General features: G+C 30.9%; 3 protein-coding genes across 4 annotated transcripts in view; 1 reads left to right on the forward strand and 2 right to left on the reverse strand.

The window, feature by feature from the left end:
• Positions 1-23,934, reverse strand: part of LOC111631901 (protein cycle-like) — a 138,009-nt gene that overhangs the window by 97,142 nt on the left and 16,933 nt on the right. The window contains exons 1-2 of one of the 2 annotated variants that reach the window (XM_023376237.1): positions 5,522-5,562; positions 4,044-4,169 (exon numbers count right to left, since the gene is read on the reverse strand). In XM_023376237.1, coding sequence (XP_023232005.1) covers positions 4,044-4,084 — 41 coding nt within the window. In that variant the 5' untranslated portion in view covers positions 4,085-4,169; positions 5,522-5,562. Of the gene's footprint in view, positions 1-4,043; positions 4,170-5,521; positions 5,563-23,934 lie in introns of those variants that run through there. The other variant, XM_023376236.1, reaches the window with a different exon arrangement.
• On the reverse strand, positions 14,049-14,429 carry LOC111631892. Its single transcript, XM_023376227.1, has one exon. The coding sequence runs from the start codon at positions 14,427-14,429 to the stop codon at positions 14,049-14,051; it is 381 nt and encodes a 126-aa protein (XP_023231995.1).
• On the forward strand, positions 20,762-21,382 carry LOC111631893. Its single transcript, XM_023376228.1, has one exon. The coding sequence runs from the start codon at positions 20,762-20,764 to the stop codon at positions 21,380-21,382; it is 621 nt and encodes a 206-aa protein (XP_023231996.1).

Here is a 23,934-nt window from a genome sequence, read left to right on the forward strand (position 1 = left end):
TGCTAAGCACTTATGAAGAATAAAGCAAGTATGGAATAAGGGAAAAACATTCGGCAACATCAGAAGCAGAAGCGTCGCGATCTGGCAACATTGAAACAAGTTTCGAGAAGGACCACGTGTATCGACAGAAGGCGAGAAGAGAAAATTTACATACTTAAGTACTAATAGTTCACGAAAATAATAATTTTCGTGAACTATTATTACTTAAGTATGTAAAAATTTATTACATTTTCTGTTGTACGAGGGTTTTACCCAATTCTCGAACCGTGTCAGAGTAAATCCGTGCTATAGAAGTGCCGTGTTATACTGGGGTTACCTGTATTACAGTATCCTTGCATTTTTTTACATTCATAAAATTAAAAAAAATTAAAAAATTATATGGAACATGGCATCATAAAATTACATAAAATGATTAAAAAATACCAATGGAAAAAATTAAATTATTTCCAGGTCAAATTTGAATTCTTTAGAAATTATTTGCTTTAAAATAATGCAATTATAAGCAATTACTTGACCTGAAGAATTCTGCTGGGATGATAAAATACCAAACTGTCGCTAAAGTAGTCAAAGTATTGTTGGCAAGGCAGATATATAAAAAGAAGGTTCTCTATTACTAGATGGGTTCTGACAGAAGACAGAGCCTTTATGTCAAAACGAACGATGAATTCATTGTTAATAGTAAAATATGGATTCCATGTATAACACAATAATGTCTTTTTGGTGCCAATAACAAAGAAGTTACTTGGGTTGACCCACAATGCATATGCTACTTACAAAGCTTTTTTGGACAAGCAAAGTAAACTGAAAGAAGAAGAAAAGCAGTAAAAAGAACTAGAAGGAAGGGAGAGAAAAAAGAAGAGGATAAAATAAAAGCACTGAAACAGGAGAGAAAGAAAATTGATACTCTTGAAATCAAGCTGAAGAAAAAAAAAAAAGAAGAAGAAAAAATGCAAAGGGAAACGAGGTCTACAATGTTTGAAGAAGCCACTAATCAACTACGAAATGCTGTTGAGAAAAACAACATTAAAAAGATACATCTTGCCCAAAGGCTATTGGAAGGTGTGAAAAAATTCAGTATGATGAAGAGGAGAAAACAAGAGAAGTGCAGAAACTGCAGCATGACTTAAACAAAAGGTCTATTTTAATTACAAAGTTTTTAACTAGAAATCAAAAAATGTACCTTAAAATAAATGGCATTTGAAATTTGGTATGTTATATGGAGACACAACCTGATAGTTATGTTACTCTTACATTTCCTTCGCTGTATAACAGTGGGAACTCTGTACGAGGCACATGAAAACTTAATGTGGGCCCGTTCTGGCTTAATGCAGTCTTACTGGTCACTTTTCTGGAGTATAAACTCAACCTATTTCATATTTAATTTTTTCAGTCCACTTAATAATCAATCAAATATCATATGCAATGTTATTGGTACAAAATGTGTGTATGTTTTTTTTTATAATGCCTCTTTTAGATCACTTACACACTATTACCTTTTTTAGCTTTTTTTCAGTGTGGACTCTCTTTTCTAACTTATATTCACTGCCATGACTGCTTTAAGCCCTGCAAAAGTGATCATTCTCTCATGTCATTATTGCATTATTGATTTTATAGTACTAATTGATGAAAATAAATTAGAAAATACAAGTTTGTAGAAGAAACTATGCAAAAATCTGAAAATTTTGCATTAGACTTAATTCTATGATATTCTGAATATTTTTGACTACTTTAAACAGTGATATAAATATTTCCTGATAAACAATAACAGTAATAATTAATAAAATTGTAGAAGCCAATTTTGCCAATTATATTCTAGGAGGAAAATAGGATTTAAGTTTTCTTAATTTTACTTTAAATTTTTATTAGTTTTAAAAGATATTTCTCCATGATGCATGTAGCATGCTTTTTTACTTTACATTAGAAAAAAATTTAAACTTATGTAAAAATGATTAAAAATACTCACTTTATAATTTAATACTGTATATAAAAATCTTTACAATTACTGAATAAATGGGTATTATGAACAAATTTCTATTAGTAATTTCAAAATTAATTATCTTCTCAATTGTATAGTTCTACAGTTCCTAGTTCTTGCAGTATCTTAATAGTGGCACAAATGTGACACTACATATGGGAAAATACATGAACCTTCTAGGGAAACTTGTGGATGTGGTAGCAGAAAGAGCAAAGGTTGACACTACTACTAGCCCACAATTGTCACCTAGATCTAGTTAATAGTGACTTAAGACAGTATTCACCAGAACTGATGACAACAGACTTTTTCTAATGAAGTTATTTGAAATAAAGCAAGCCATAAACCCCACTCAGGGTTTCCCAATAGGGTCAATAAAAGTTTGAGGGAAGTTGATACAACTTTGCAAATAAAAAAAATTATTTAAAGATGTTAAAAATTTTGCACACTTACTTGAATAAAAAAAAAATATTGAACAACAAAGTTTACACTTAAAAATTATGAAATTTTCTACAGAGGATTTCCAAAACTGTGTTATAGAAGTACCATGTTGTATGAGGAATACCTATATATATTTCTAGAAAAGAGGTATTATCTACAATAGCTAAAATTTATTTATGAGAATACAAAATTATCATCTATTCTGATCTATGTTTACAAAAGCTCCTGCAATACATTCTAGCATATTTTAACAGTTGGCCTATTGTATTAATTTGGTGGTTTCAAAGTAATGTTTGTTTCATAACTTGTCTGGTCCTTGGGGTCATTTGACCCCAAATACTTTTCAAAGTGCTGTAATATGGAAATAGTTAATTTTCTAGCTTTATTGCTTTTTTTTTTCTTCTGCCTCTTCAATATATATATATACTAATGGAAAGAAAAACTGCTTTATTGGTTTAGTATATTTCACAGTTTTTACACATTCAGAGTCATATAGACATCATAGTATTTTCTGTGTTGCATAGCATTTAAACTGAATTTTATGTTATTTGTTGGAATGAAACTAAAAATAGATATTAATTACTTGTATGACTTATTAGTTCTTGCAATGTGAGACTATTTTTCATTCTGATATGACATTAACTTCTTATTATTATATGATCTTTAGTCTTGATAAATGGATTCATATATTATCAAGCATTGTCAGTTATGCATTGCTCAAGAATATATTACTATGAAATTAAAATATATAGTTAAGTTCCAGCAGGTATAGCACAATCATAAAAAGAGATTATGTGATCAAGATGTCATCTACTGATATGTTTCAGAGATAAAGACAGCAAGACAAGTAGCCAATGCAACAAATGAAATAACTATGTTTGCAATAATCACATTAAAATCATCCATAAGGATTGTGAAAATAAATAAAAACATGTAAAACATTTGAAACTTGAACAATTTTGTGACATTTAGTAACATTAACAATAATCAATTCACAAATAGGTTTTATGATTATAAATATTTGTAAGTGATAAAATGTTAAAAGTAAAATAAACAGTATAATAATATAATGAGAATATAAACAAGTAATCACTATTTGTTTGCATGGAGTCAATCTAAATGAAAGATTTTTGTGGCATCTCAAATTAAAATTTTTAGTTTCATGTTGAATTTTGGGTTTTTCATTTAACTTATAATATACTTAAACCATAATAAGTTTTGCAGAGTTAATATAAAAATATTTATACATAAAGGAATACATAATATGCTGTTTTTCACTATTAAAGGTTTTTTAAAAGCACTAAGTTTTGTAATTAGAAATTCATTTAAATCAATATAAATTGATAATGAATTTTATCAATATTTAAATAATTATGATTATTATTATTAAACTTTATGAACAAAAAATAAATAGCTACAATATCTATACAACAACAGGGTAATATTTATAGTTTGATAAAACTTGTTAAATATTCAATAACTTTTAATTTTAAATTAATAAATTAAATCAAATTTTTATTGAAAAATAAGTTTACAACTACAAAAAATAGTTTTATTATATATCATATATTTATTTATTATGGAAAAAATTACTGTATTAAGACAACTTTTAATTACAGTATTCACTTACCTGGATGTATCTGATGAACTATTACCATTTTTACTTGGCATTTTAAGTTTTATAATTTACAGTTGAAACATAAATATTCTTTATATTTAACACTTTAAAGGAGATATTTTCTTTTATCTTGAATATCTAAAAATTAAAGTTTTATTTTTATAATACTCATTGAGATTAATTAAATGTTAACAGTAACAGTAATAGTGCACAAAATTCAGAGTAAAATTATTTTAAACTATATTCATATTCAAGTATGTATGCTGAGACCCATTCCAAATAATTTTGATGCCTGAAGCAAGTCTAAGAACAGCACCAACACATTTTCACTTCTATAAACATTATGACGTCTTTTTATTATCCCTTCAAATTTAATGCCTAATGTACTTGTCTTTCTGCCTCATCTATTGACACAGCCCCATGTGTACTAAATTTACTGTATAAATAAAGCTCACAAATTATAATCAAACATAAAAATAAACTTATCTGATATAAAATAAGAAGCAGAACTCAGAATTCAGTCTCCCTGAGCTTTCTATATGATAACTCATAATATAAATTTCCATATATTTTTAAAACTATGTTATGATTATGTATGTATTAATAACAATAATCAATACATAATCTAATATACTTCAGTTACATATATAAGCTCATTAATTATATCATCAATCACAATAAAAATTTGTTCATTGTGATCCATTGTGTGTGTATAATTAGGCATTTTATGCAAAATCCTTTCTAGATTCAGTGTAGATTTAAAATCTACAATGTTGTAGATCCTGTTTAAAAATTTATGTTTTAATAATTGTGAGGGATATGGTGACTAGGGTGCCTCTTGACGAGAAAAAGGGGAAAATAATGTGAGAGAGACTGAGTTAGAGAGAGTAGGCCCATTGTCTCGCCATTATTCATGTATCCGCTCCTAAACTGAAATAAAGTGTTTAAGTTTTACATGTTATTGTTCATAGTCTCAACCTTTATGTGTGTTATTGCTCATAGTCACAACAATAATTAAAATATCATTTACTTATATAAGTAAAAAATATATTTATTTATTTATGGTGCTACTTTTTTAAAAAAAAACAATTTTTTAAAAAACTTAAAAAAATTAAAAACTTCAAAGATTAAGACAGAAGATAACCATTGTTTTTTTCTAACTATAACCACATTTTATCAGTTACTTAAATTTTTTCCCAGACAAAACAAATTTCTACTTTATAGTATTTTATTAATATCCTTTTATCTTTCAACAGATTCAGCACTAATATGTTAATAATCTCAAAAATAATGATTTTAAAAACTTTTAAATTTTACATTAATTCTATAAATTTTTCATGGTATTCTTAAAATAATAATATAGTGGAACCCTATTTATCTGGATTTTCAGTTTATCCAGATTATAAAATATAACCTTTTATCTGAAAAGTATGAAAGATAGACATACAGAAAACCTATAAATGCAAAAAAATCAAAGGATTTTTAAGTACATTCTTGCCTGTGTGTAACGTTGTAGCTAGCATGAATAGACTTGTTTTCTGACTCAGCATATGATGTTCATTGTTACACATTCTGTGGGAGTGTCTTTGTAAGAGTGTGGGAGTGCTCGGACTTGGTTCCTTACAGTGTTTACTTAATACCTTGTTGAATCTACAAATACAAACATCCACACCAGATAGTTATACATTAAAGCCAAATAATTGCTGAATTATATTAGACTATATTACTACTACTATTGATTAAGTACTGAATAATTTGGCATTACAGGCAAATGTTAATTGCCATCTCTTGCTAAATTTAATAATTATAATTAAACTAATATTTTAATAGTTAATTTAGAGTGTTTTAGTAGAAAAGAATTGATCTAAAGAACTCTAACCTCCTGCTTATTGTTCAGTCACATTGCCAGTTAAGCTACCCAGATCTTCATCTCCAGAAGTTACTAATTTAGACATAATCAAGTATTATTATACCCGTAAGTAACTAAGATATGATTAAATGTAAATTAAGTGAAAGTTGTGAGTGCAAGTACTAAATTTACCAAGACATGGTGCCTAACACCTGCCTGTAGTCCAAATTACTTAGTATTTAATTAATAATAGTAGTAATAATATAAATTGCATTAGTAATAATAATAATAGTAGTAACAAGAAGAGCCCGATATAATTTTGCAATCATTTCGCTTTAATATCCTTCAACAAGATATAGTTGAATAACAAGTTGAATCTTTTCTAATCTTTTAAAATTTTCAATTATAAAAAAAATTGTTACTTTCTTCTTAAATAAAAATGTGCTTCTCATGGCAGTTAATGTGTTAAGATAATAATTGAGTCTGAAAAGCTAAAGCCAGATCAAATTTATAATGCTGATGAAAATTGCCTTTTTACAAGATGCAACCAGAAAAAACCTTAACTTTGAAATTAGAAGATTTAGCTAGAGATTACAAAAAAGCACTGATAGGATCACGTTACTTGTTTGCTATAATGCTTCAGGAAAAATCCTCCTTGTATTGGTTGGAAAATCTATTAAGCCACATGCTTTAAAACATGTAAATAACTGGCAGAGAAGAAATGTTTGTAAGTCCCGGAAAAGTGCTTGGATGGATGGATAGTGCAAATTTTAAGGAATTGTTTTTTTACAATTTTGTGCCGAGTACATTAGAGCATCGATTATCCGACTCAATTGGGGACTCAGGTTGGTCGGATAACTGAAAAAAATCGGATAACCGAAAAGAAGGGAAAAAATACATTATTAGTATAGTATATTAGGATATTAGTATATCCCATGTAATTGGTTTATTAGTATATCGCTATTAACCAACTTCGTGTTGAATTTTCATCGATGTTCAGCCTAACAAATTTTTTTAAAATAATAATCGTCGCTATTATTAGTATAGTATATTAGGATATTAGTATATCCCATGTAATTAGTTTATTAGTATATCGCTATTAACCAACTTCGTGTTGAATTTTCATCGATGTTCAGCCTAACAAATTTTTTTAAAATAATAATCGTCGCTATTATATCGTTAAAAATCATTTTAAAATTATTTTATTGCTCACGAAACAAACAACCACTCACAATTAAAAAATTAAGTTTTGTTTAAATACTGGCCTCCCTTCAATGGTCGAGCTGTTGATGCCAGCTAAAGCACGCAAAAATTTAACAAAAATAATATTAAACTACCCAAGACAGCCAAATATTGTAATGTCACATCACTAGCAGACATTTGAAATTTGCTGACTAGAACGGTCGGTTAACCAATGTGATGGTTAATTGGGGGTCGGATAATCGATGCTCTACTATATATACAAAATCACTTAAAAAAAGAAAGTTTGCCATTCAAAACAATATTGTTGATTGACAATGCCCCAACTCACCCAACAGAAGAACTGGTTAGTGGAGATATCAAAGTTAAATTTCTTCAGCCTAATGTAACAGTATTAATACAGCCTAAATCAGTTCTTGAAACTCTAAAGCATCATTACAGAAAGCAGTTGCTCAGCAACTGTCAACAACTATAAAGTTGTGGGAAAATGATTGGCCTGAAACTGTACAATTTCCAAAGTGGTTGATATTGACAATGATATTGGCTCTTCAGAAGTTGTTAGAATGTTTTGAAATATATAAGGGTGTGCAGATGTAGAGATAGATGATGGAAAATTGTGATTGCAACGTGACACTAATGGAGACTTTCAATTAACAGACATTATTGTGGCTTATTCAACTAAAGGCAAAGTGGAGATTGGTGGTAATTTTGATGACAGCACAGGCAGTATAAGCCAAAGACAGATGTTTTAGTCACAACAAAGTGAATACAATGCTTGAAAATGTGTTCATATACTTAGAATGACAACTCGATACAACACACCAACTGAACTAAAAAAAACTCAGACTTCTTTATTAATTGACATGACATACAGTGTCCTAATTGAAATCAAACTCATACTGTATGTAGATACATCTTTCGCTTCTGTTAATATTGTAGAAGTATATAAAATGTGCAATAAATAAAATAAAATGTATATAAATTGGGTTATTTACATTATTAACAAATTTTCCAGATTTAAGATTGGGTAAAGTCCCATTTGAGCCAAATAAATAGAGTTCTATTGTAATAATAATAATAATAATAATAATAAGCAGAGGCTCACGTTTGAAAAATAGGCCAGTCTCCCTTGGTTACTGGTGGCGAAAGCAGCATTGGCCCAAGCATGGCTACTGCAATGCCCTCAACAGATGTGAAAAATCAACCTAGCCTTGGTGTTTCTGTGGCAATGCATCCACAGACCACAAAGGCTGGAAAACCATGCCAACGGATGAAATGGACAACAGAAATGAACGAGTTTATCATCCGTACTTACTACACCATCACAAAACTCGAAACAAACATGACAGCATACAGACAACAACTACACCACATATTCACACAACAATATCCTCACCTCACTGTCACCGAACAAAGGGTTGTTGATCAAAAACGAACAATTATACACAACAACCTTATCCCACAAACAACACTTGAACTTATCAAACAACAGGTTGCTGATCAAATACATCAACAGACAGAAACATTTAACATTAATGAAGATCACGTAACCTGTCAGGATAATCCAGCAACAAGCACTGATTACAGCACACACACAACAAGTACCACTAATGATACTGCAGGCACTTCCCCATCCATCACTGATAACGTAGACATAGAATTAGTTAATACGCTCTCACTTATATTTCAGGAAACACTCATTAAATATACTGGTACAGATCCCACACAAAGACCACGAATACCAAAAATCAACACGTCAAAGGCAGTAGGAAAAACACTAGATTATGTAAACACTCACTTACTACCAAACTACATTCATTCAATTTCTACACTTACAGACATTCATACATTAGTTTATGCTGGGGCAGTCACAGTAGTAACACACCATGGACTGAAAATACACTCACAGACAGACACACACAAAACACAATCCTATCACAAGCCTGCCTGGCAGAGAAGAATAGAAACACAAATAAATGACATTAGACAGCAATTAGGCAGGCTGACACAATACACTAAAAACAACATAACACCCAAATTAAAGAAACAACTCAAAAACATTTTCAAGAAAATCAAAACACACACAAAACACGAACATCACAACACACACATTACAGAATACATCGATACACTAAAACAAAAACTCGCAGCCAAAGCACGTAGACTCAAACGATACAAAACATGTACACTACGAAAACAACAAAATAAATTATTCACAAACAATGAAAAACTTTTCTACAGACAAATCAGTACCAAAACAAAATACTGATACGCAGCACAATGGCACACCAACAGAAGAAGAACTCACAACTTATTGGTCTTCTCTTTAGTCCAATGCTATTACACACAATGCTGATGCAGGATGGATCGAGGAGGAGAACAGAAACTTGCACAACATACCAACTATGCCCTGTGCTGAAATAAACATACACGACATCCGCTACGCTGTTAACAGAACACACAACTGGAAGACGCTTGGTGTAGACAACATTCACAATTTCTGTTACAAAAAGTTTACATCACTGCACCAGGAACTAGCCAAAAATCTAACACACATCATCATCAATCCACAAGACATGCCAAAATTTCTTACTCAGGGCATCACCTACATAAAACCTAAAAACAACAAAACCACAGACCCCATACAATACAGACCAATTACATGTCTTCCAACACTATACAAATTATTGACATCCTGTATCACAAACAAAATATACAAACATGTTGAAGAACACGACATTCTTACCGAACAACAAAAAGGTTGCCGTAGAAATCACAGGGGATGCAAAGAACAGTTACTCATAGATTCAGTCATTAAAATAAAATACTCTTCAAACCTTTAACCGGAGTGGTTCTATTTTTAGACATGCGAACGTTTTCGTCGCCCCTCCTGGGCACTTCTTCAGGCTGAAACGAATGGGCCTTTAATATTCGAATCATTTAAAATCGTTCTGAATTCGTGTTGCGCATGCTCCATATTCATCCCTTTAAACGCTGCTATCTATCAAAATCTCTTCCGAATTCTATCATTGTACTGCGCATGCTCCATACTCATCTCTTTAAACGCTTTTATCCAGCAAAATCTGCCATGCTATTGATAGGGCCATTTCCTCTTTATAATTAATGCACGTGCCGTTTCTTCCCGCCTTAAATATCTCCATGGCTTCTATCCATTTTAGTTGTTGTGGGTTGGAGTTGGTTTTAATGATTTTCGCCACGCTCAGGTCATTCTACAGCAAGCACACAAACAACACAGAAACATACACATGGCATATATAGACTACAGAAAAGCATTCGACAGTGTTCCACACAGTTGGCTGCTACATATTCTACACATGTACAAAATACATCCATCACTCATTGCATTCTTCCAAAACACTATGCAGCACTGGAGAACAACACTGCATCTCAGGGTTAGTAACACTTCCATACAAACTAATGAGATATTCATTAGGCGAGGAATTTTTCAAGGAGATTCCTTGAGTCCTCTCTGGTTCTGCCTAGCCCTGAATCCATTATCCAACATGTTAAACAACACACAATATGGCTACAATATCAGACATGAAAAAACAACACAGTTTACGCTGTCACATCATGTACATGGACTTACCCCTTCTCAGAACCAAGGTGAAACAAAGGAGTAAGGTATTAGTGCTTTGGGGAAATAAACAAAAGAAAATATAGCCTGAGGCAAGAAGAAAGGAATGAGGAGAACACTTTTTGGCTGGACCTCAAAAGGAACGGATGTACAGTATAGTGAGCAAAGCTCGAAAAGAGGGAAGTGGGAAGAAGACGGCAGGTATAAGAGAGGACTGTCGAGGTTAGAGAGGAAGAAGCACGAGGGACTAAGAAAAACCAGAAGAATCAGAGAACCTCGAGAATGAATTGCTGAATCAGTAAAGAAGAATAAAAGATCACGTCTGTGAACGGGCACCTCCTCAAAGATATCGATCAATCAACGTGGACCCAGGTATGTCTATCTATTTCTTTATACTTTCTACACTTTCCTAAGTCTGTTACTAATTTTACTAATTGTTTTCCTGTTATATTAGTTTTAAGTTAAACATAAGATTAGTTTTTAAGTCAGTTATCAAGGTTTTGTGTTACGCACACATATACTATATACTTGTACAAGAATAGGAGGTGACATATTTTCCTGTGAAGATAATAGGGTAAAGAAACCTGTTAAGTTGGGATCTTTGTAACAAAACAAGAAAAAAGAACCATGTTTGGAAAGCATTAAAGGAATATTCAATCATACACGTTTTTGTTCCTGTGTTCCTATTTGTAACATTTATTCGCGGACTTACAAATCTCTTGTTACAAACAACCACAATAAAATGAATACAAGTTTTCTGTTTACATTTAAACCTAATCATATTATTAATACATTGCTAGCATTTCAACAATTTTTATAAAAAATAATTATGAAATCTATACTATTACATAGGTGAAACTGGTAGAATGTTAAAAATTCAAATAATAGAGCATATAAGGGTTGTGAAGTATAATTACACCAAATCAGCAGTTGCCACATGCTGCGATTATGCCAGTTGCAAGATCTCACTTGACAGCATCAAAATTCTTAAAAAAGAAAAAATTATGATTAAAAAAATTTTTTGAATACATTAAAATTATTAAAATAAATGAAATTCACAGAATGAATTTAAATACTGGCATTGTCATCAATGAGATCTGGCAGCCATTACTACCAAAACAGAAGAGTCCATTCTAAAACATTCTTTCTCCCCCATTTTAATTCACTGTATCATATAAAATACCAGACTTTCTGATAAACATACAGTGAATGCTCTTACACCTTATTTTTAACCAGTTTTAATTGGCTTTAAGGTTTTTTACATTTTACTCTTTTTAATCAAAAAGCATTTTTATACATTTTAACAAAATTATATTTATTTTTACAGATATACTATTTTATTATTTTTACATTTTATTATATTCTTTAATTTACTTATTTTTTTAATGTTTATTTTTTAATATATTTCAGTTTTACTTATACTAACCCATGGTTTTATACGATTTAACAAAAATAATTTTATTTCTACAGGTATACTGTCTTTTTATGTTAATAATATTTTATTACATTTATTTATTTACTTATTTCTTTATGTTAATTTTTAATTTTTTCAGTTTTACTTATTTTACCCAAAGGTTTTAATAATTAGTTATTCCAGCTATCACTATAATATTTTTTAGGTAATTATATTTTTTGAGAAAACTTTTGTATGCATATGCTAAATATAATTGTGCTATATTTTAATATAGTATTTAGTTCAGATTGATAAAAATGGGCCATGGAGGTATGACAGGTCATTTTTAAATGAAATTTTATCTGATTTTTAAGCTTTATAATATTTATCTGGACCAATGCCCAGCAGATCCTGGTTATACATGGGAAGGGCAGGGAGTCAAGGTGAGACTAGACAGATTTTATACAAATACTGATAAGGCATTAATAAATAAAATAGAAGTCTTAGTGGTTATTTGTTTTGGCTCTAATATTACAGACCATAAAAAAGTTGGTGTTTTATTAAAGTACAGCCAGCTTTTCCAAGATAATATATATATAGAAAGAATAAAGACTTGATGGTAAATGACAAATTTCAGAAGAAAGTCACTTACCTTTTAATGGAATTTGAAAATAATAGTAAAAATGTTTGCAAAGATTGGGAGGTGTGTAAGACTGAAATAAAATAAGTGTAAGAAAGTAAAATAAGAAAAAATAAGAAAAAGTAAAATAAAAATAAGTGTAAGAAATATATTCTGTAATTTCTTACATAATTTTTTGCCAATATATTTAATAAAATAGGACTGAATAGGGGCATTAAGCCTGAAATGCATATCCTTTTAAATTATAGAAACTAAACCTACTTTTTTCATCAAAAAGAGAGTTCCTGTGTGATTTGTTCTCAACAGCAACCTTGTGCTAATTCTGAAGGAAACACAACTAATTCAGAGAACATTAAGCAATCAAGTAAAAACTATACATTTCCATTTTTGATAAATTCCCTAGTTGTCTTTTGATTTGTTGAAAAGTTAATTGTTTTTAATATATTATAAATGGTATGCAAAATATTAAATTTTGTTACACTTAAATATCAGTTAATCAAAAAAAAATTCTGTTTTGTTGCACCATAAACAATTCTGACTGAAAAATTTAATGTGAACTTCTTCTATATATAAAAATTATTTAGATGCAATTGTGCAATTAATATTTAATGCTATTGGTAAAAAAAAATACATATATAATTGGAAATTGGGAATCTCTAAATTTATTACATATCAAGGATGATATTTAAACTTGATTAAAGAATTCTGATCTAGTTCTATAGATCATGAAATTGCAGAATTCAATATTGCCTTACAGCTTCATTTCCAATTATTAAGATTGGTTTCTAAAGAATTTTTGACTCTCCAAACTGATGCAATAGTTTATTTAATTTAGTCTGCTAATTATTACTGTTATCTTTGTTCAGTTTATTCTTCATTGCTTTATATAAAATCATAAAAATTTTCCTTAGAATTTAATTGCAAGTGATAAAAAAATTTAATTAATACTTTTAATTAAATAGAAAGAGAATGACCATATTCTGTTACTTTCATTTCTTAATGCATATCCTAGCACCATTCTCTCAACTTGAAATACTCTTTGTATAAATGTCATATGAAATTTTTCTAATATATACGATACATATAGTCTAAGCTCCAAATAGGCATTGTACTGATAATATATTACACTATGATTGAATTATAAAGATTAAAATGAATCTTTAAATTAGGTATTTTTAATGTACTACACAAATAAAGTAAATTGCTCATGTATAACATAATCTTGATAGATAATTTTGTAAAATGAGAATTAATTTTGCCATTCTAAGAAAATGTAATACCTAAGTATTTTGTATCCAAAGTCACTTGAATTAAATCTCTATCTATCTATATTTGGTTTATGGCATCTGATGTTGCCTTCTGATCTCCAAGAACCCTCTCCATCTCTCTCTATCCATACACCATTCCTCTTTAATCCCTTTTTCACTACATGCTAACTTTACTCCGTCGTACCAAGTTTGTCTGGGTCTTCCTCTCTTTTTCCTTTTTTGTGGATTATATTCCATTGACATTTTCGGGAGTCTCTCGTCACTCATTCTTTTCACATCTCCAAACCAAATAAGTTGTTTCCTCTTTATTTCTTCCAAAACTGTCTCCTTCAATCCCATTAGGTCTTTAATTCTCTCATTAGTTATCCTCTCTCTTTTTGAGATTCTGCATGATCTTCTCAATGCATCCATTTCAATCGTTATTACTTTTCTCTTCTCTTCCCCAGTCATTATCCATGCCTCCACCCTGTATAACAGAATGCTTTTAACAATAGCATTATATATTCTTTTTTTTCTTGATCTAGTTATTTCTTCACTCCACCATATTCTATTTAATCTTTTAACTGCTCTCTTACCTTGTACTAATCTTATATTAATTTCTAATATATCTCTTCCATCTTGATGAATTTGTATTCCAAGATACAGTAATTGTAATGTTCACATCCCTCAATCTTTTCTCTTTCTCCTTCCAGTTCCATGTCTGTTTTAGCCCCTCCTATGCATAAATATTTTGTTTTACTCATATTTATATATAAACCTCCTTTAAAATATTCCTCTTTTATTTTTCTTGTCATGTATTCCAGATCATCTTTATCTTCTGCCTGATCATCTGCAAATTGCAATGTAAACATTGGTTTACCGTTAATATCTATTTCCATATTACAACATTTCCTTTTCCATATTTTCAATACTCCTTCTACATAGATTTTAAATAAAGTTGGTGAGATACAACATCCCTGTCTTAGTCTTTTTGATACCATAAATCCTTCTGATATTTTTTTCCAATTTTTTATTGACAAGACTATGTCTTGTTTATAAAATCGTACTGCCCGGTGTTCTTACCAGCATAGAGGTATGAAGGAGTACATGTCGAGAGTTCATACTCGGCACAGAGTATTAGATGCCCAAATCATTTGCCCATAAAAAAATCCAGACTCATAGGTAGTCAGGGGACCAAGAATCGAGTCAAAATTAAATACAAAATGGCGACCCTCTTCTACAAACAGGCAAAACAGCCACCTCACCCCACTGCAGTCAAGTAGGGGAGAGTACCACTCACAGTCATTCTAAAAAGTGAACTCTAACCTTAGGGCACATAATTTCTTCTATGTTAAATAAAATTTGTAATCTAATTTTGTAAATTTGGGAGTGCTTCAAATATGACATTAAAACGGTTTTATGTCATTACAAGTGGGTTTTTTTTTAACATTAGCTAGTATAGTAAAATCGTAGGACCAATAAAAATTTGACATTATATTAGGGTTGTCGTTACATTAGATGATGTTATAATCGGGTTAAACTGTATATTGTTTGTGTAAAATAAAAAAATAATTTCAGACGATACAATAGCCACGATTATTTTTTTCAAAAACAGGAACTTTTTGTTACGCATCGACAAAAATTCAACAGAGCTGACACACAACAGAGAGAAATTTTGAAATTAGATAGGTTAATTTCATCGAAGATGCATCGTGGACGATCTCATGGTCGTGGCCAGCTAAGTTTGAATGATCGTGCCCAAAAGCAGTGATATCAAAGAAGATAGGAGAATGAGAACGAGACCTGCCTTGATAATCAAAATGATTCTGTCTCTGAGAGACAGTCTTGTCCCAAATAAGGTTTTGCCGTTTTACTTGTTTTCATTATGGATTCTCTACATAACTCTTTAACTGCTTTAATATGCAAGTTATTAATATTTATCTCTTTTAATGTCTCCCATAATTTTGATATCAGGACATTATCATGTGCTTTCATTAAGTCTATAAACAACAAATGAGTTTCTTGTCCTGTTGCTAATCTTTTTTCCATAATCTGTTTTATACAGAAAATATTGTCCATACATGATCTTCCTGTTTTGAATCCACTCTGTTCTTCTTTTTCTTTTGTTTGATATTCTTTTTCGATTAGATCTATTATTATTTGTCCATATAATCTATTAAATGTTGCTGTTACTGTAATTCCTCAATAGTTCTCACATTTTTATTTATCTCCTTTTTTATAGATAGATGTCAAAAAGCCAAATTTCCATTCTTTTGGAATGTCTTCTCCATTAAGACACCTTTCAAATAATTTTGTCGTCATTCTAAATAATTTTTCTGTTACATTTTTTGTCAATTCTGCCGGTATTCCTCCAGGACTGCTTGCTCTATTATTATTCAGTTTCTTACATGCTTGTTTAATCTGTTTTTTCTCTAAATGAATTAATATATCCTTTTCTATGTTTATATCTTCTGTCATAAATCGAATTCTATCTTCTGTTAATAAATTTTTATAATATTCTTCCCATTGTTTAATTGAGATAAACTGTCCTTTATTACTATTACTTTCATTTCTAATATTTTTTAGGAATTTCCATGCTTCAGTGCATTTTCTACCTCCTATATGTTTCTATTTCTCTACATTTTCTATCTCAACCTAATCTTTTCTTTTCCAAAATTAATTTTTTTGCTGATTTTCTAGTTTTTTATATCTTATTCTATTGTCTTCTTTTTTAGAGTTTATCTATTTTAAGTAAGTTACTTTTTTGTTGTATCATATTTTCTGTCTCTTTGTCCCACCAGAATTTTTTAAAAGTTTTTTCATGTTCTTTGATTTGTCCTAGAGCATCATTTGTTGCTTCATGTAGTGCTGTTTTTATATTTTCATGTATTCTATAGTGTTATCATATTCTTTTTCTTCCAATTTTTGATCTAATCTTGTCTGAAACAGTCTTCTCGTACTTTTTTCTGCTAAGCTTTCAAGTTTAAATTTAAGATCTTTGATTACTTCCATTTCTATTCTTTCTTCTTTCTGTGTCTGTATTAAACTTCTGTAAGGAATAATGATTTTTGCTCTTACTAGATAATGGTCTAGTACAGGCATGGCCAACATACAGCCCGTGTAATGAATTTATGTGGCCCCCAATGAACCTTTCAATATTAGCTACTGAAGTCCGAATAGCTCGATAAATAATTCTGATGAAAAAAAAAAAAGGTCAACAACTCACTGTGCATTTAGAGTTAACCCTCCATTACAAATCTCTTAAGTACAGCATAGAATGTTGATAAAGCATGATAATGTGAAAAATGTATCTGTAATCTCTATCTACAATTTAGTCTCTATGGGGTGACACCGCAATGAGATCTCGCATCACCTCAAAATCTCCTAGGGCAGCCTCTGGTTCGGCCTGTGGAAAAAGTTCTCTTTCCAATTCGGCCTGGAGGCAAAAACTGTTGGTCACCCCTGGTCTAGTAAGAGCAAATAGGAGGGACTTGAATTAAATGATTATCTAAATTTCTTTCTCTGAAGTCTTGTAGTTATTTCAGAATATTAAAATTTTAGATTTATTAGGAAGGATTCATTGATAAGTGGCTTTCCTTCAGATATATTTTTAATATATTAAACTAACTTTAAAGTGCAATTTTTGTTGGTGTTAATAGTGTTATATCATCCACAAACTAAATAAAATAAAACTTTTCCATTTATCATAATACCATCTAGGTTGGAAATATATTTATTTTCAATTGATAAAAATTTTAAAAAGTGAGGCAAAGTAAAACTAAAGGTATTTTTCTGGATAATTTTAATTAAGGTAAGCTTTTAGTTCCCTCTGTGAGGTAGCAAGAGAAATATTTATGTTTAGTTACTTACATTATTTATTTTCCATTTTGTTTCAGTTGTTTTGAATTTTTGGGGTTATGTTAACTCTCATCTGCTATTTCAACACTTCCTAGCTATTTCTATACTTCATTTGAATGGATCATATCTCACTAATTTAGTGTTTAAAATATTTAATATTTTACTACATTCTATAACCAGATATTAGTATAAACACTAGCTGAGAACAATAGCTACATAAGTTTGTTTACAAGCATGTTCAATACACAAATTAACAATGTATAAAAGAATCAAACTGATACAGTAATCTAGACTTCATTCCTACTGATCAGTGCAAAGCTATGGAATTTTAAGCTTTTGATCAGGCTATCAGTCAAAGAATTTCCCACAGTCACTAAGACTATACAACTATTTGAAAACAATAAGAATAAAAAGAATAATACACAAATAGTTACTAAGAAAACTGAAGAAAGGTAAGTCACAACAAGAAAAATAGCTTACCAAATATAAAAGCATCTACAGTACAGAGTATACAGTTCAAAAGATCCTCTGAGAATGAACAGAGCAACAAAAAGAGGGGTAGGGTGATCGATAGAGAAGATGAAGGGGGAGGAGAGAGTGCTTAAACATGGTTTATGAACTGAATATTTACACTCTTAATATTTGAGGTTTTAGAGGTTTGAAAAATACAGCACTGTATACTTGGTTTGCTGGAGATAGAAGACATCGACATCCTTGCAGTATGAGAATTCAATATTCGAGATATGGAGGACAGGGATCTTCAACATGTGTACCACAGCTACAGTATTATTGCATCATTTGTCACAGAGGAGTACTGATGTGCTGATGTCATTCAACAGAGGTGAAGTACAAAATTTTATGATGGACAGCAAGGTTAGATTACTGGCAGTGGACTGAGAGATAAGTGGCATTAGATTACATTTGATTAGCATCTATGTACACAGTTACTAGTGAAAGAAAGTCACTGTTTGGGAGGTTGAGATCCTTCATGGCCTTGGAAAGAAATGTTATTTTATTCAGACATTTTAATATAATTTTAGCTCAGATTGATAAAAATAGGCCATGAGATATGACAGGTCTTGTGACTTTTTAAATGAAATTTTATCTGATTTTTAAGCTTTATGATATTTATCTGGACTAATGCCCAACAGATCCTACTTATACATGGGAAGGGCAGGGAGTCAATGTGAGACTAGACAGATTTTATACAAATACTGATAAGGCAATAAACAACAATCCCTATGGACTATTTCTTGAGATTGAACAACACAGTCTGAACAGAGTCCACCTTTTGGATATAGTCATTGTAATTGAGGGATCAAACATACAAACGGCAGTGTATAGAAAACCAACTGCAGTCACAACGTATATTCCAATAGGCTGATGTTATTCCTTTTCTTATAAAATAGCATCTTTCAGAGCATTGGTCATGAGAGCATTCACAAACTTTTCCACCACACAGGCATACACATAAGTAATAAAAAATATAGAAGAGATAGCCATTGAATATGGGTACACCAACCTTATATGTAAGTTATGTGAAAGCTACAAACATAAGCAAGAAGTAGAGACTAGTGTGATGGAAAGACCGAATAGTGGAAAGGAAGATGACAAGATGAGGGTCCCTGTCACATATAACCCGCATTTAAAATAAATATATAATGCCATTGCCAGGAAACATGAGATCCATATAGAGTACAGAAGATGCCCGTCCATTTACAGCATACTAAGGAATGGAAAAGACCATCCAAATCTGGACAGATTATCGGGCATCTACAAGGTCCCAATAAAGGATGGTAGATCCGATAAAGAAATGGTATATGTTGGTTCAACCAAAAGGTCTTAAGCGGTAGAATTAAAGGAGCAAAAGTCGGACATACTACACAATAATTGCACAACAGCCCTTTCGACTTATGCAACAGACCCGGACATCATAGCCGACTTTAACAAAACACACATCATCCTCACCACCCTGCATCAGGATCACCTCAAACTATTGGAGGCAATGGAAATATTTAAGGTGGGATGCAAATCCACATGCATCAATTTTAAGGAGGAAATGTCGCTTTCTATGGCATGGCAAGTCCTAATAGACAATAATATTTAATTTTATTTACATTTATAATGTTTTAAATTAAAACATTATAAACGTAAACAGTTTGCATTTTGAATCTCACAGTAGCATACAATGTTTGAATAAATTGGGATGTGTGCACTTTTGGAATACGAAATCAAATGCCTTCTAAAGAAGTTCAAAAGTTTAAAGACCAGCATGCGACGGATTTAAGTAAATGCCTGAAGAAGAGACCAGAAGGAGCGTCAAAAACGTTAGCACTAAAGAAACATTTTTTGCTCCAGTTATTTGGTTTGAAGTAAGAAGATTTAAATTTCAACCCAGTGTGTTAGAAAGTTAACCATAAAAAGTATGACAAATTTCAAAATATGAAAAGTTTGCAAAGACTATTAACTGATCTAGTAATTCAAAATGCTAACAACAGACATAATGAAGACATTTCTTCTGTACAACAAACAATGGCAGAAATGTTGGATGAGAAGAAATGAGGCATTAAATATAATTTAAAATATTTTAATCTTGCGAGCGCTTTCAACGAGAATTCGAACCATAAAATGTATAGTTCGAATTCTCTATTTGATTTTGAATTGCCTGAAGACGACGTGCATATTTACGTCGAAAGCGCTCGCAAGATTAAAATATTTTTAATTATATTTAACGCCTCATAGTCTGAAGTTTTGGAAGAAGTTTTGATTGAAATAACTGTTGGTGTGACATCCAAGCCCATTACTTAATACTCCTAACGAGAAGAAATGAGATATCCAAATAACAATCTACTAAAAACAGGAAATAGACAATCTAAGACTATTTTTTTTAGGTGAAAAACACAGAAGTAATAGTAATAACATCACTAAATTAAAATAGGGATAGAATGTTCAACAAAAAAGACAATTATAATGTTTTGAGAAATTCTATGAAAAGCTATTTACAAAATAAAGAAATGGATCAAGATAGATGGGAATACATACATTCTTTCTTGGGAGGTGCTGGGAAAGTAGACAGTAATGATGAAAAAATGACAGAGAAAGAAGTCAAAGAAGCCATAAAAGAATTGACAGTCAAAAGGGCACTGGGTCCTGATAATATAGCAAGTATATTTTATAAGTATTTTAGTAGTTTTAACTGGTATTATATCGTATTATACAATTTTAAGTCTCTTACTGAGAGTCTTAATTTGGGAAACATTAGTTTTATTAAAGAAAGGGATGAAGGGATTTTAATGGTTAACAATTATCTACCCATCACCCTTCTAAATGGTGACTACATGATTTTAGTGATCATCATGGCCAAACATATTATTCATCACATAGATAATAAAATTAATATTAGGCAGAGTGCTAGGGTGCCTGGACACAGTATACAACAGAACCTTGTCACTTTAAAACTAATTCAAGAGATATACAAATGTAAGAAAGTGCCACTTTTCATGGTCACACTTGGCATACACAATGCCTTCAATTCTGTAATTATGGATCTATTAATGAAAATTTAAGTTTCTATGGTTTGAATAATGATGACAGAGTATAACAGTGTGTTATATAAACAGACACACACTATTTTGTATATTAACAACAGGATCAGAAGCCAAATTCCATGCAAAAAGAGTGTCCATCAAGTTATTGCACCTACAATAATTTAACTGAACATTGGAGCATTTTTGAGCAGTATCAGTGAAGAAACTGTAAGGATCAAAGTAAAGCTGAACCTTTTCCTGTAACAATGCTTGTTTTCCTGATTTTTTATCAACGTGACATTCTTCTTCCAAAGTTTCCTATAGTTGTAGTCTGAGTAATGTGCTCTTAATTCACACGTTAATCTTACTGTCAAATCTGGTTCCAGTATTCTTATGCCACAACTTTCAAAACTTTCCTTTATTTAAATGGGTCATTCTAAGTTAAGAGGTACTCACTGGTTAGGAGAGGCAGCACGACATAAATGTTAGAAATTTAATCTAATTATGTAATATTTTTATTGAAACAACTAATTTGTGCATATCTGCAAGCTGGCCAGTCTATTTATTTTATCTTGTTTTATAAGAGACCAGGGGAGATACAGTTGACCCTCCTATAACACGGGTTCCTATAGTTCAGATTCCTATATGATGGCGAAAAAATTACGACGGTATCTGTACAAACATGGTAAAAAAAACTCCTATAATTTGGTAAAACATCATCGGGCAGCTGAACTACTTTCCGCCATCCAGCGCCACACTATGGAGAGTTTAGGCGGGTAAATTAAGTTTACTATCGTCTGTANTATAAAACTACGAAAAAATTGCTACCGGTATCCGTAAAAAATAGTAAAAGTTCCCTATAAACACCTCAAACGTCATCGGGAAGCCGAACTACTTTCCCGCCGTCCGTAGCGCCACGCTACGGAGAGATTTCTATCGTCTGGACAGTATTATATAAATTATATATAAATTAGGTACTGTACATATAATTATATATTAATTATATATAAATTAGGTACTGTATATATAATTATATATTAACTTAATTTATTGTAACTTTATTATAATTATATATATATTTTCCGCTGTCCAGCACCACGCTACGGAGAGTTTAGCGAGTAAGTTGAGTTTACTATCGTCTGTACAGTATGTAAATTAGGTACCGTAAGTCTAATACAGCACTGTAATTTTATACATTTCTTATGAAAGAAACATTTCTTATTCAACAGCCATAAAAATTATTTCTATCAATGATGTCTCCAAAGTTCAATGAATTTTTCGCAGAAAAATAACATCAGAAATCACGGCCGCTGTTTGGTGCACTGCTCCGCGACGAACACAAGCTTAAGCAATGGCGACTTCGAACGGTGCACACTCAGTAAGTAATCCTACAATTTTTTGTTTATAGCATAGTTTATACGGATTATTCCCAAAAAATTATACGTACTTTGGAAATGTTAAGTCGAATTAGTCTAGAATCGATTAATTTTATGGAAGAAAATCTTTCAAACAGCCATAGTCCGTAAACTTCACACATGTCGGGCTGCGATTGGCTCATGTATTTAAGGATTCCTACAATGCGAAATTCGTATAACAAGGAACGTTATAGGGGGTCTACTGTAATCGTAACAGTATTTATCATATGTAATTAACAAAGAAATATGAGAATCTATGCACAAATAACAGTAAATATACAAATAAAATGAAGTCTTTTGGCGAATAATAACAAAATAAAACTTGCCAGATCACATTCATTCACAACTGTACCCACAGAGTGATGTTACCTTAATGACTGACAAAATGGCTGCGTGGCTAGCTTGTGTCATACTTGTTGCTAATTTCACGTCCAATGAAATGTGTTCAAGGTCACAACTTCCTGCAACAAAGTAAACAAATGCCGTTTTTTAAGGAATACAAAAAGCCAGGGGACAAGACATGAAGTATGTGGGACAAATGTAAACAAATATTTTTTATGAAAAAGAAATATTACATAATTTTACTCATTAGATTACAATAATTTACTTATCCTATTTTTTTAAAATGAACGATTTTGATATTTTATTAGATTTCTATGCATTTAAAATTACTGATATATGAACAGAATTGGTTAGGGGACAGACCAGGGGAGATATGTTTTTCATGTTTGAGGCACTATTGTGATTAAATTAAGTACATTTAAGTAATGAATTTAAGTGACCATAAAGAAGGTGGTGAGTTTTGAGAGATAATAACATTATTTCAAATAAATTTTTGAAAAAAATGTGATTTTTTATTGTGGACATCAAAAGTACCTCTTAACTTAGAATGACTCAAATGTTTTTGCTGAGCTCTACTTTTTCAACGTGGTTCCACTAGCTTTTTATGGAATTGTAACATGATCCATAACACTTATCAAGAATGAGACCCCACTGGTTTCCTAATTAATGACAAATTTATTTAAAAAGTACCCAGTAATTTATTTACAATAAAATACAATAAGCAATTACTTATTTTGAAATCACAATGCCAGTTTCAGTTTTTAATCAATTTTTATTCTTGACTTCCAGTCCAGATTGGAAGTTCATATATACAGTAGTTAATCAGAGCTTCCA

Source organism: Centruroides sculpturatus, unplaced genomic scaffold (genome assembly GCF_000671375.1).
Source record: "Centruroides sculpturatus isolate CEXI.00-Female unplaced genomic scaffold, Cexi_2.0 scaffold578, whole genome shotgun sequence".
NCBI classification, from domain to species: Eukaryota; Metazoa; Arthropoda; class Arachnida; order Scorpiones; family Buthidae; genus Centruroides; species Centruroides sculpturatus.